The sequence below is a fragment of the Scylla paramamosain genome, chromosome 17, assembly GCF_035594125.1.
Source record: "Scylla paramamosain isolate STU-SP2022 chromosome 17, ASM3559412v1, whole genome shotgun sequence".
Taxonomy (NCBI): domain Eukaryota; kingdom Metazoa; phylum Arthropoda; class Malacostraca; order Decapoda; family Portunidae; genus Scylla; species Scylla paramamosain.
This window is the reverse complement of record NC_087167.1, coordinates 18925684-18939016: the sequence shown is the minus strand read 5'-3', so window position 1 is coordinate 18939016 and position 13333 is coordinate 18925684. Positions and strand designations below refer to the sequence as shown.

Sequence of the window (13333 nt, the reverse complement as noted above, 5' to 3'; positions counted from 1 at the left end):
ATGTATATTTTTAGGTTTTATATGGCACAAAGAACATAGAAGATGAATCACTGATGTATCATTCCAATAATCTTAAGCATATTTCATTATCCTTATAAAGTGAACAATGGAAGCATACTTTATAAGGAATGTTTCTCTTCTTAATGAATTTTTTTCTTCTCTCTCTCCAGGAAAATATGAACATTTACATTCTTCTGCTCCTCCTGGAAATGTGTTCCCATTGAGCCTTCGATTATTTGAAGTTTCTGGGGCAAAATTCCCAGTCATCGCGTTTGGTGGACATGACAGTAGAATTCATATTCTGGCAGCGAGGGAACTTGGAGTGTACCACTCAGTATGTAGATTATCTGGTCATGAAGACTGGGTCACCTCATTGGCAGTTATGAAGGAAGGTAAGAATAACAAATGAAGAATTGTTTTTCTTTTTATTCATGAAATTAATGAAAGACGGTCATATGAATGTATATGCAGTAAATCCTTGCAGTATTGGATCATTTGGGGAACCATAATTTGACATCTCTGATAATTTAGATTATCTGATTGTTGAAAAAGACTTGTATGCTCAAGACACTAATTCACCAAAATGTTTTTTTACTGAAATGTATGTCCCAGACACTAATTCACTAAAATATGTTTTTCACTGAAATGTATGTCCCAGACACTAATTCACTAAAGCATGTTTTTTTTTTCACTGAAATGTATGCCCCAGACACTAATTTGAGGAGGAGGCAGTAGACACGTGCCAAAACGATAATTACTCCCAGTGAGCTCTAAGGCACTGTTCAGGGGGTGCTGTGAACTTATCATTAAACCCAGCTGTGACCTCACTGAACGTTTCCCTTTGTGTCTCACAACACAAGGGGGCAGTCACAGCCTGCCCTCTAAAGACAACTCTCTTCCTCCACACAAAACTACAAGCACCTAATAACACACACACCCTTCACTCAAAAATTTTAAAATCATGGCGACTTCTACACCAGCCTCGGAGTCCCCATCTGGGGAGGGGACCATAAATGTCCCCAGGTTGGATTGCCTTTCTGTCGACGACCCTAAGTGTCTTGACACTCCCCTCAACTTTTTCTTCATTAACTTCTGCAACATTTGCGGTCTAAGATCTAATTTTCAATCTGTAGAACACCACCTCTCCTCTTCTAAACCTCATCTTCTTTTCCTCACTGAAACTCAGGTGTCTGAGGCAACTGACAGTAGCCCCTTTTCTGTTCCCTCCTACTTTCTCTATCCTCATTTTCGATCCAAAGCTGGATACTGCGTTTATGTGCGCAATGACTTAACCTGCTCTCGTGCCCACGCTCTTGAATCTACCAAGTTTTCCACCATCTGGCTACAACTACAGAGTCATTCTCATACTAAATTTATCTGTGCTGTATACCTCTCTCCTAACTCCTCTGACTATAAGAAATTCTTTGGTTACTTAACTTCCAAAGTGGAGCACATTCTGACCCTCTTCCCTTTTGCAGAGATCTCCATTCTTGGAGACTTCAATGTTCACCACCAGCTTTGGCTTTCCTCTCCCTTCACTGACCATCCTGGTGAACTAGCCTACAACTTTGCTATCCTCCATGACCTAGAGCAATTGGTGCAACACCCTACTCGTATTCCTGACCATCTTGGAGATACGCCCAACATTCTTGACCTTTTCCTGACCTCTAATCCTTCTGCTTATGCTGTCACCCTTTCTTCTCCGTTGGGCTCCTCCGATCACAATCTCATATCTTTATCTTGTCCTATCACTCCAATCCCTCCTCAGGATCCCCCTAAGCGAAGGTGCCTCTGGCGTTTTGCCTCTGCTAGTTGGGGGGACCTGAGGAGGTATTTTGCTGATTTTCCTTGGAATGACTACTGCTTCCGTGTCAGAGACCCATCTTTGTGTGCTGAGCGCATAACAGAGGTGATAGTGTCTGGCATGGAGGCGTACATTCCTCACTCTTTTTCTCGTCCTAAACCTTCTAAACCTTGGTTTAACACAGCTTGTTCTCGTGCTATACATGATAGAGAGGTGGCCCACAAAAGGTACTTAAGCCTTCCATCACCAGAATCTCATGCACTTTATATTTCTGCCCGGAACCATGCCAAGTCTGTTCTTCAACTAGCCAAAAACTCCTTCATTAACAGAAAATGTCAAAACCTTTCAAGATCTAACTCCCCTCGTGATTTCTGGAATCTAGCTAAAAATATCTCCAATAACTTTGCTTCTTCTTCTTTCCCTCCTCTACTTCAACCAGATGGCACCACTGCTATCATATCTATTTCTAAAGCTGAACTCTTTGCTCAAACCTTTGCTAAAAACTCTACCTTGGACGATTCTGGGCTTGTTCCTCCCTCTCTTCCACCCTCTGACTATTCTTCGCAATTCTTCGCAATGATGTTTTCCATGCCCTCGTTGGCCTAAACCCTCGGAATGCTTATGGACCTGATGGGGTCCCTCCTATTGTTCTCCGAAACTGTGCCTCCGTGCTTGCACCTTGCCTAGTCAAACTCTTTCACCTCTGTCTGTCAACATCTACCTTTCCTTCTTGCTGGAAGTTTGCCTACATTCAACCTGTTCCTAAAAAGGGTGACCGCTCTAATCCCTCAAACTATCATCCTATTGCTTTAATTTCCTGCTTATCTAAAGTTTTTTAATCTATCCTCTACAGGAAGATTCTTAAACATCTATCATTTCACAACCTTCTATCTGATCGCCAGTATGGGTTCCGTCAAGGCCGCTCTACTGGTGATCTTCTGGCTTTCCTTACTGAGTCTTGGTCATCCTCTTTTAGAGATTTTGGTGAAACTTTTGCTTTTGCCTTGGACATATCAAAAGCCTTTGATAGAGTCTGGCACAAACCTTTGATTTCCAAACTACCCTCCTACGGTTTCTATCCTTCTCTCTTTAACTTCATCTCAAGTTTCCTTTCTGACCGTTCTATTGCTGCTGTGGTAGACGGTCACCATTCTTCTCCTAAATCTATTAACAGTGGTGTTCCTCAGAGTTCTGTCCTGTCATCCACTCTTTTCTTACTATTCATTAATGATCTTCTAAACCAAACTTCTTGTCCTATCCACTCCTACGCTGATGATACCACCCTGCACTTTTCCACGTCTTTTCATAGACGTCCAACCCTTCAGGAGGTAAACATATCACGCAGGGAAGCCACAGAATGCCTGACTTCTGATCTTTCTAAAATTTCTGATTGGGGCAGAGCAAACTTGGTATTGTTCAATGCCTCAAAAACTCAATTCCTCCATCTATCAACTCGACACAACCTTCCAGACAACTATCCCCTCTTCTTCAATGACACTCAACTGTCCCCCTCTTCTACACTGAACATCCTCGGTCTGTCCTTTACTTATAATCTGAACTGGAAATTTCACATCTCATCTCTAGCTAAAACAGCTTCTATGAAGTTAGGTGTTCTGAGATGTCTTCGCCAGTTTTTCTCACCCCCCCAGCTGCTAACTCTGTACAAGGGCCTTATCCGTCCATCTATGGAGTATGCTTCACATGTCTGGGGGGGGGTTCCACTCACACTGCTCTTCTAGACAGGGTGGAATCAAAAGCTTTTCGTCTCATCAACTCCTCTCCTCTAACTGACTGTCTTCAGCCTCTCTCTCACTGCCGCAATGTTGCATATCTAGCTGTCTTCTACCACTATTTTCATGCTAACTGCTCTTCTGATCTTGCTAACTGCATGCCTCCCCTCCTTCCGCGGCCTCGCTGCACAAGACTTTCTTCTTTCTCTCACCCCTATTCTGTCCACCTCTCTAATGCAAGAGTTAACCAGTATTCTCAATCATTCGTCCCTTTCTCTGGTAAACTCTGGAACTCCCTGCCTGCTTCTGTATTTCCACCTTCCTATGACTTGAATTCCTTCAAGAGGGAGGTTTCAAGACACTTATCCACCAATTTTTGACCACTGCTTTGACCCTTTTATGGGACTGACATTTCAGTAGGCATTTTTTTTATTAGATTTTTGTTGCCCTTGGCCAGTATCCTTCCTACATAAAAAAAAAAAAATCACTAAAACATGTTTTCACAGAAATGTATGCCCCAGACACTAATTCATTAAAACATTTTTTTTTCACTGAAACATACTGTACATGGTGCTATATAAATCAATTAGGTGCATAAGTTGTCCCCTTAAATTCTGAGGCGTAATTAAGGTTTAGGCTGGATAAGATTACCCTCAAAAATAAGGCAACACCACTTCTGTTTGTATGAGAAGAAAAGACTGCCACAATAAGTAGCTAGTAAGTGGCTAGTAATCAACTGCATAGTGAGGTGAGTCCTTGGTTCAGTAATCAGCTCAGTACATACAAAGGTAAGGCCTTTGTTCTACTGAACTGAGGTCATGGTGCATGAGTGGTAATATGAAGATTGATATATGCATGACTAATAGACACAAGCAAGCACTGTCTGGTGGGAGACACAATCTGTATGATAATTTCCCACTTCTGATAGTGGTAGTAGGAATCTCCAATATCTACCTGCTCTATTTTATGGCTTACAAGACACTGCATCCTGATTTTTGAAAGAATGAAAAAAAAAAAAAAAAAAAAAAAAAGAACACACACACACACACACACACACACACACACACACACACACACACACACACACATACACACACACACACACACTTTAAGATACCAAGAAATGAATATGTGAAAATTAGGAGAGCAGAAGAAAAAGGATATGAAAAGGATATAGTTAAAAAGTGCAAGGACGAACCAAATCTCTGCAGATTCATTAATGGAAAAATCAAACTAAAAGAAAAACTAGAAAGATTGAAGGATGAAAATAAAACAAATGAAGACCCAAAAGACATGAGTGAATTGCTAAACAAAAAAATTTGAACAAGTTTTCACAGAAGAATAAAAATTTAAGGAACCATAAGATGAAAAAACAGAGAAGCAAACATGGAAAATTTCAATAGTTTAAGAAGTTTATAAAATGATGGAGGAACTTGAAGACAGAAAAGTGACATGACCAAATGGAGTATCAGGTTTCATTTTAAAGGAGTGCAGGAAAGAATTAATTGAACCACTCTTTGACATAATAAAGTGCTCATTATCCTAAGGAATGGAAGTGAGCATAGTGCCAATTTATAAGTCAAAAGAAAGAAGAACCACTAAACTGTAGACCAGTATCAATTACCAGCATAGTATGTAAGATGGGAAAAAGTGATAAAGAAGCAGTGGACAAAATTTCTAGAAAAACATAATATAATAACAGAAAAAAACAGTATGGCTTTAGACAAAAAGCGATCATGTGTCACCAATTTGATGAGCTTTTATTCAAGAGTGACTGATATAAATGTGTATTTAGATCTAAAAAACTTTCAACAAAGTTCTCCGCAACAGGTTACTATGGAAGCTAGAAAATATAGGAGGATTAAAAGGAAAATTTAAAAAACTGGATGGAAACTTACTTAAGGGGAAGAGAATTAAGAAAGGTAGCAAAAGATGTTAAATTGACATGGAGAAGTGTAGATAGTGGAGTACCACAAGGATCATTGCTGGCACCAATACTTTTCCTGATCTACATAAATTGTATGCCTGAAGGAGTAAAGAGTTACATTAGCTTGTTTGCAGATGATGCAAAGTTACAAAGACATATAGGGAACAACAAAGACTACAAAATTTTACAAGAGGATTTAAATAAAATCTGGGATTGGAGTGAGAAATGGGAGATAAAATTCAATGTGAAAAAATGTCATGTAATGGAAATGGGAAAAAAGTGAGAAGATACCAAAATGGACATATAAAATAGGAAATGAAAAAATAATAAAAGTAGAAGAAGAGAAAGATCTGGAAGTGATAATATAGTATAGTCAACAACTGGAGGATCATGTTGAAAAGGTGTTCAGAAATACATATAAAATAGTGAGAAATATTGGAACTGTATTCCACTACATGGATAAAGATATTATGGGAAAGATAATTAGAAGTATGATTAGACCAAAGTTGGAATATGCTATATCAGTGTGGCCTCCCCACAAGAAGAAACATGTAAAAAAAAACTAGAAAGGATACAAAAGATGGCAACAAAGATGGTTCCAGTGCTGGAAGAATTAACATATGAAGACAGGTTAAAGGGGAATGAATCAGCCAACATTAGAACAAAGAAGAGAAAGGGGAGACTTAATACTAATTTATAAACTGTGAAATAGAGTGGAAGAAATACATAATGAGAAACTACTGCTAAGAGAAGTAGGAAATACCAGTTACACATAAGGACACAGCAAAAAACTAAGAAAAGGAAGATGCTTGAGTAACATAAAGAAATATAGTTTCCCACAGAGAAATACAGAAGTTCACAACCTCTTGTGACAGGAGGCTCAGGTTTACTCCTGAGTGCTGAATCTTGTTTTGTTTACATTGAGGTTCTTCAATGGGATCACTTTTAACTTATTTCAAAGATTGATTGACTGTCTTACCTACTGTGTCTCTCCTCCAAATATACAGAAACAAAGGCAATATTTATAGAAACTATAAATTAGTAATAAATGATTGCTTTTGCTACATCTTTTAGTATTTGAAATCAAGTAACTTTGTTCCAAAACCGAATTACGGTAAAGACAGCAACTAAAGCAATTATGAGTTAAAAATCTTGCTTGAAAACCGAGGTATTCAGTAACCAATGTTCCACTATATATGAGAAGGGAGTGAAAGAATGTGTACCAAATGTAAATAAAAAAGAGATATAACAAAGACTGGCATAATAGATGTGAAATAGCAAGGAAGGAAAGGGAGAAGTCATGGAATAGATGGATGACAAGAAGTACACAGGAGCTGTGGCAAAACTACACAACTGCAAGAAATGAATATGTACGGGTTATAAGAAAAGAAAGGGAAAGTTATGAGAAGGATATTATGGGCAAATGTAAGGAGGAACCAAAACTATTCTTCATATATGTTAATAGGAAAATGAAAAATAAAGAAGAAATAAATAGGTTGAAGGTAGATGGTCAAATGTGTGAGGATCTGGTTGAAATGGCAGAGGTAACAAATAAGAGCTTTCAATCAGTGTTCACAAAAGAGAGGACATTTGTGGGGCAGAGTGAAATGAGTGAAGAAACATGTCTAGGGGAAATCCAAGTGTCTGAGAATGACACATAGAAACACTTGAAGGGACTAGATGTTAAAAAGACCCCTGGACCTGATGGAATGTCAGGATGGATAGTGAAAGAATGCAATCAGAAGTTGACATGGGTGGTTCACAGTATTATTGAGAGCTCCTTAAATGAAAGTGGGGTTGCACTTGAATGGATGAGAGCAAACATAGTTCCAGTTTATAAAGGTTGTAACAAAGAGCCATTGAACTATAGACCAGTGTCTTTAACAAGTGTGGTATGTAAGATGTGTGAAAGATTAGTAAAGGATAAATGGATGTTGTATTTAGAAGAAAATGAAGTGATGATAGAACAACAATTTGGATTTAGAAGAGGGAGGTTGTGTGTTACAAACTTGCTGAGTTTCTATTCAAGAGTGGTAGATATAACAAAAAAAAAAAAAAATGGATGGGCAGACTTTGTATATTTTGACCTGAAGAAACCCTTTGATAAAGTGCCACTCATAGGATTGCTGTGGAAGTTGGAGCATGACTGTGGTCTGAGAGATGGTCTGCTGAGATGGATAGAGAATTTCATGATTGATAGAGAAATTAAAACAGTGGTAAAAGATTGATGATAGAGAAATGAAAACAGTGGTAAGAGATTGAGAGTCATCATGGAGGAAAATTAAAAGCTAAGTACCCCAAGGTTCAGTACTGGCACCAATCATGTTTGCAGTCTGTATAAATGATATGACAATATCAATAGCTGCATGAGCCTCTTCATGGATAATGCCAAGTTGCTGAAGAAAAGTTGAAAATGAGGAAGATTGCAGTGTTGCAAGAGGATCTAAACAAGATATTGGAGTGGAGCCATAGATGGGAAATGGAATTTAATCTAATATATGTATTTTGTAGGGGGAAAAAGTGCATCTTGTAAGGTATAAAATATGTTAGTTAAAAATCAGTCAATCTTGGAGTGTTGTGCTTGTAATGGAAAAGATAATAGTAGTAGACCACCACATTGAACAGCCACCACTGCATCCACCACTCATGTCTCCTAGCTTAACCCTTTTTAGAATGGGTGATAGGTATTTTCTGGCTGCAAGGATGGGTGATTAGTTTTCAGGTTTGCATTTTACTGCTTTCATTTTCAAGTTTGCCAGATGATATTTGGTCAGTGTGACTCTAGGCTTCTATTCTGTCACTCAATGTCTTTGTAACTATCATGATGGCTAGAGATTTTTTTTTTTTCATTGATTCAGAGCCAAACTTTCTGCAGCCACTGCCTTCATCTCATAAGCCTGCTCTTGGCATGAGAAAATGTAAGGGAGACCATGTGAGCCACAAATTTGGTGATAAAAGTGAAAATAAAGGGAAATATGGTTATTAGTGAGGAGCATTTGGAAGAGTAGCTGCTTGCCATGTGAATACTAGGCACTGTTGTGAACACAGGTCTGCTGTGTGAAGAAAGTTACAAATCACCACAAGAAAGATGATAAGGTCGTGAAATGACAGATGTGTAAGAATCTTCCTGTTGAGGATAGATTAATAAATTTCAGAGAAGCTGGAAATTAAGACTATAGTTTGAGGAATTAGAACAGTCATCCTTTTTAATAACAGGTTAAATGTTGGCAAACTTCCAACAAGAAGGAAAAGTAGATGTTGACAAAGTTGAAAAAGTTTGGCTGTTCAGGGTGCAAGCATGGAGGCATAGTTTCAGAGAATGGTAGGAGGGATCCCATCAGGTCCATAAGCCTCCTGAGGGTTAAGGCCAGCATTGATATTGAAAACTTAATTGGTGGCATGAAATAGTTGGTGGTGGAGGAGAGGGAGGAAGAAGAACTGGATCATCCAAGGTTAGAGATTCTAGCAAAGGTTTGAGCAAAGAATTGACCTTTAAGAGATAGACAAGATGGCAGTGGCACCATCAGGTTGAAATAGAGGAGGAAAAGATGAAGAAAAGTTTTTTGGAGATATTTTTGGCTAAGTGACAGAAGTCACAAGAGGAGTTAAATTGGAAAACATTTTGACATTTTCTTTTGATGGAGTTTTTGGGTAGTTGGAGAACAGTATCAGCATGATATTAGGCAAAAATATAAATCACAATAGATTCAGGTGATGGAAGGCTCAATTACTGTTTGTGGTCTGCCTTTCTGTTATGTATTGCACAAAAACAGACTGAATTAAACTAAGGTTTGGAAGGTTTATGGAGAGAGAATGAGTGGGGAAAGTATGCCTCCATACCAGACACTGTCACCTTTGTTAACTGCTTAGCATACAGAGACAGATCTCTGACATGGAAGCAGTAGTCATTCATTGGAAAATCAGAATAATACCTCCTCAGTTTTTGCAGAGGCAAAAACCCAGAGGCATCTCTTCTTTGGGGGATCCTGAGAAGGGATTGGAGTGATAGGACAGGATGCAGATATGAAGCTGTGATCAGAGGAGCCTAACAGAGAAGACAGAGTGACAGTATAACCAGGAGGATCAGAGGTTAGGAAAAGGTCAAGAATGTTGAACATATCTTGAAGACAGTCAGGAATATGGGTAGGGTGTTGCACTAATTGCTCTAGGTCATGGAAGATAGGAAAGTTAAAGGTTAGTTCACCAGTTTAGTCACTGAAGAGAGGAAAGCCAAAGCTGGTGGTGAACAATGAAGTCTTCAAGAATGGAGATCTGCAAGAGGGAAGAGAGTCAAGTTGTGCTCCACTTTGGATGTTAAATACATTACTGAAAATTTTTTTTCATAGTTAGAGAAGTTAGATGAGAGGTATACAGCAGAAATGAGTTTATTTTGAAAGTGACTGCAGTTGTAGCCAGATGGTAGAAATTTGGAAGATTCAAGAGCGTGGTCATGAGACCAAGTTAAGTTGTTGAGCTTATAGACACAATATTCAGCTTTTGATTGAAAATAAGGATAGAGAGGTTAGAGATAGGCATCTGCATTTTCATAAAGAAAAGATGAGGTTCTGCAGAGTAGAAGTGGTGTTTCACAGCTTAAAAATTAGATATAAGCCCACAAATGTTGCAGAAGTTAATAAAGAAAAAGTTACAGGGGGGTTGGTGTTAAGACATTTAGGGTTGATACCAGAAGAAAACCAGTCTGATTTGAAGACATTTGTGGTCCCTTCCTCAGACAGGGACTCCAAGGCTAGTGTAGGAGTCACAATATTAAATTTTGAATTTTGAGAGAAGTGTGTACATATATCAGGTGCATGTAGAGTTGTGTGAAGGATTGGTAGATTAGTCGCCCCTTAATGTCATTTAGAGGATGCATTGGGCATGCAAAAGAAAATGTGAGGGAGCAGGAGTAAGGGTGAAGGAAGGGATCCCTCTTTGTCATCGGGAGGAACTCAAAGCTCCACCCACTGGCTGGAAGAGTGTGCATCATTTGACCTGAGTATTATATTGACATTGGTACCAGTTTTTTACTGGTTCAGACCCTGCTGTAGTTACCTGAGCATGGAACTTGAGACACAAGCTGTGTCAGACTTTCCTCTGAGGACCCTGACACATGGTCGGATCCTCGGAAGAACCTCCCATCAGGCTTTCCCCCTTGTGGACTCCCGGATCCTGGTCCACCTCCCCTTTGGTTTTCCCTTTGATCCCTCACTGTGGTTTTAGTGCTATGACAGTATTTTCTGCCACATATGTAAGCCTTTGCTGTGGCGATGCCACTCTGAGGTCTCTGAGGTTGGGAGCGATGTCACTTATGGTGAAGCCCCGTTCTGTTGTTTGGTCAAGTGGAAGAGAGTGATGCCACTCTCACAGTGATTTCATTTCCCACTGACTGGTCTCTACTGGTAGGGAGTGATGTCTCTCTCAAGGCGATGCCCCTTTCCACCTTCTGGTCATAAGAGGATGAGAGTGGTGATCCCAGAGCACATGCACAGGATTTCTTCTGATACCTCTCCCTGCATGTGGCTTACCAGCTTATGTTGTGTTGACATTTTATTTTAGTCATTCATTTATTTTTTTTTGACATGTGAAATTTTCCTTTTACATTTCTTCTCAGCTTTTATTTCAGTCTTTTGTTGTTACCCCTTTCAGTATCATGTTGACCATGCATCCCTCTCAGTCCTTTCCTGGGTTTTTGGAGGAGAATGGGGCTGATTCTCCAAGCAGGAATGCTCGCATTGGGGTCTCATTGGCTTCCCTCGTGCAGCCAATTGCAGTCAACAGGCTCTTGCCTCAGATCCTGTGATGTCCAGTGTCCCTCTCCTCCATACTATGCCATTACTTCTTCTGCCTCTTCACCTGCTTCCTTTCAGGAGTCTCTACCCATCTTCTCCTGCTGCCCAGGTCTTGTTTCCAGCATCTTCTCTCTCTGGCACTGCATTTCCTGAGTAAACAAGTTTGGTTTTATTTTCTTTATTCCAACAAGAACAACACAAACGAAACAAACAGAACATAAATAATTAAAATAGATCTTGTGGCTTCGCAGTTAAAATAATCTCAGCCACTGCTCATCCTTCTAGTCTACAGTGGCTGAGATGATGTGTGGTAGTGATGGCTGAGGGACCATGCTTACAATGGCTGATGATCCTGGTGGGTGTTTCACCTACAGCCCCAATTGAAGAGGGGAGTTGGTGTTATAGTAGGCTGAGTGCTGATAGCAGAATGACTCATCTCACCCAGGCTCGCTGATGACATTTCTTCACCAGCTAATGAGGTGTCCCACAAATCCTTGAATGAGACTGCTTCACTCCACCCCCGGTTAGGTTGTCACATCAGTCACCCTATAAAATATTGTTAAGTATTTTTAAGCATTGTTTACTGAATACACCAGACTTTTTCCTGCTCAAGTGGTATCTATGCCTGTACTCTTGGAGACTTTAAGCCAAGTCTTTGGTTCTTCCTTTTCTCACTGGAACAAATGGTCCCATTCCTCTTCACTTCTACCTCTTGTTGCATGGCCATGCATGCCCATGCCCTCTTGTCTTCTTCACCTCTCTCAGAGGTTGGCCCTGTTGTCACAGATGGTTACACAGGCCTCACTTTCAGTTTCAGCTTCACCTTGCAATTCCTCTTCTTCTCCCCTTCCTTCACCATCCTCGGGTTTTTCTCTCAACTCAGCAGGGAAAGAATGGATGAAGGTTCCTCTGCACTGGTTGTTATCCCAGCAGAAGATGGTTTTCGTGCTTGACAGCGTCTCTCCCAGGCTTTAGACTGCTGGAATCCCATGGAAGGAGTGCAGCTTTGGGAAGGCTGCTAAGTTGTGGCTCCTAGCCAAGTTACCTCATCCCACTGAGCCTTCACTTCTTATGACTGCAACCCTAGAATCTTTTGTTGCTGTCCTTGGTAGCAGATATGGGTGCAGACACTTTGGTTCAGCTTCTTATTTCCTGGTAGGACAAAGTGGCTTCTTCCAGATCATCCTCTTGTCATTCTCCTGCCCCAGGTGCTTCTGCCTCAGTGATTACAGAGACAACTTGTGGGCTCAGCTGGGAGGTTTTTTTCTATCCTGCCACTGTCAACAGCATCTAGCATTCCATCTTTCCCTCTTCCGCATCAGGCTCTAATGACAGAAGATGACCTGGCTAGGGGAAGAAGTTTGTCAATCCTCTCAGGGATTTTCATCAGGTTTGGATATTGAAGACAGCTTCAGTTTTGGGGTCTTCTCTCAAGTCTCCACCCTCCTTAGCTTTGGACACTCCAGCTGCCTTTCTCCACATGGTTACCTTGGCTTCTGTGGCCATGCAAGCTCTGCAGCCAGCCAGCTTTAGTCTCTTCCATTATGGGAGCTCTTTGTACCAGACTCCAGTGTTACAAAGCTGTGCTACAGGACACTGACAATTTGGCTTTCGAAAAAGAAGATCATGTACTACAAATTTGTTGAGTTTCCATTCATGAGTTCCAGACATTGTGCAGGAGAGAGATGGTTGGCCAGACTATTTATTTGGACTTCAAAAAAGCATTTGACAAAGTACCACATAGGAGGTTGTTATGGAAGCTGAAGATGTTTGAATGACTGTGAGAAGGGCTGCTAAAGTGGATGGAGAACTTCGTGGAAGGTAGAGAGATAAGAACAGTAATTAAGGATCAATGGTCAGCCTGGAAGAAAGTTTTAAGTGGGGTTCTGCAGGGTTCTGCATTGGCACTGGTAACGTTTGCTGTATACATTAATGATATGCCAGAAGAAATAACTAGCTACTTTGGTTTATTTGCAGATGATACAAAATTATTGAGAAAAATAAAAAAAAAGAGGAAGATTGCATAGCACTTCAACAAGACCTAATCAAGATCTGAGAGTAGAGCCAAAGGTGGCAGATGGAA

General features: G+C 40.2%; 1 protein-coding gene across 4 annotated transcripts in view; it reads left to right on the top strand.

Moving 5' to 3' along the window:
• The window catches only part of LOC135108570 (elongator complex protein 2-like), a 181414-nt gene that overhangs the window by 26122 nt on the left and 141959 nt on the right, over window positions 1-13333 (top strand). For all 4 annotated transcript variants that reach the window (XR_010272352.1, XM_064019710.1, XM_064019711.1 and 1 more), the window contains one exon: window positions 171-392. Coding sequence is in view for 3 of the 4 variants with exons in the window: in XM_064019710.1 (XP_063875780.1) it covers window positions 171-392 (222 nt within the window). In the remaining variant the exon portion in view is untranslated. The remainder of the gene's footprint in view (window positions 1-170; window positions 393-13333) is intronic.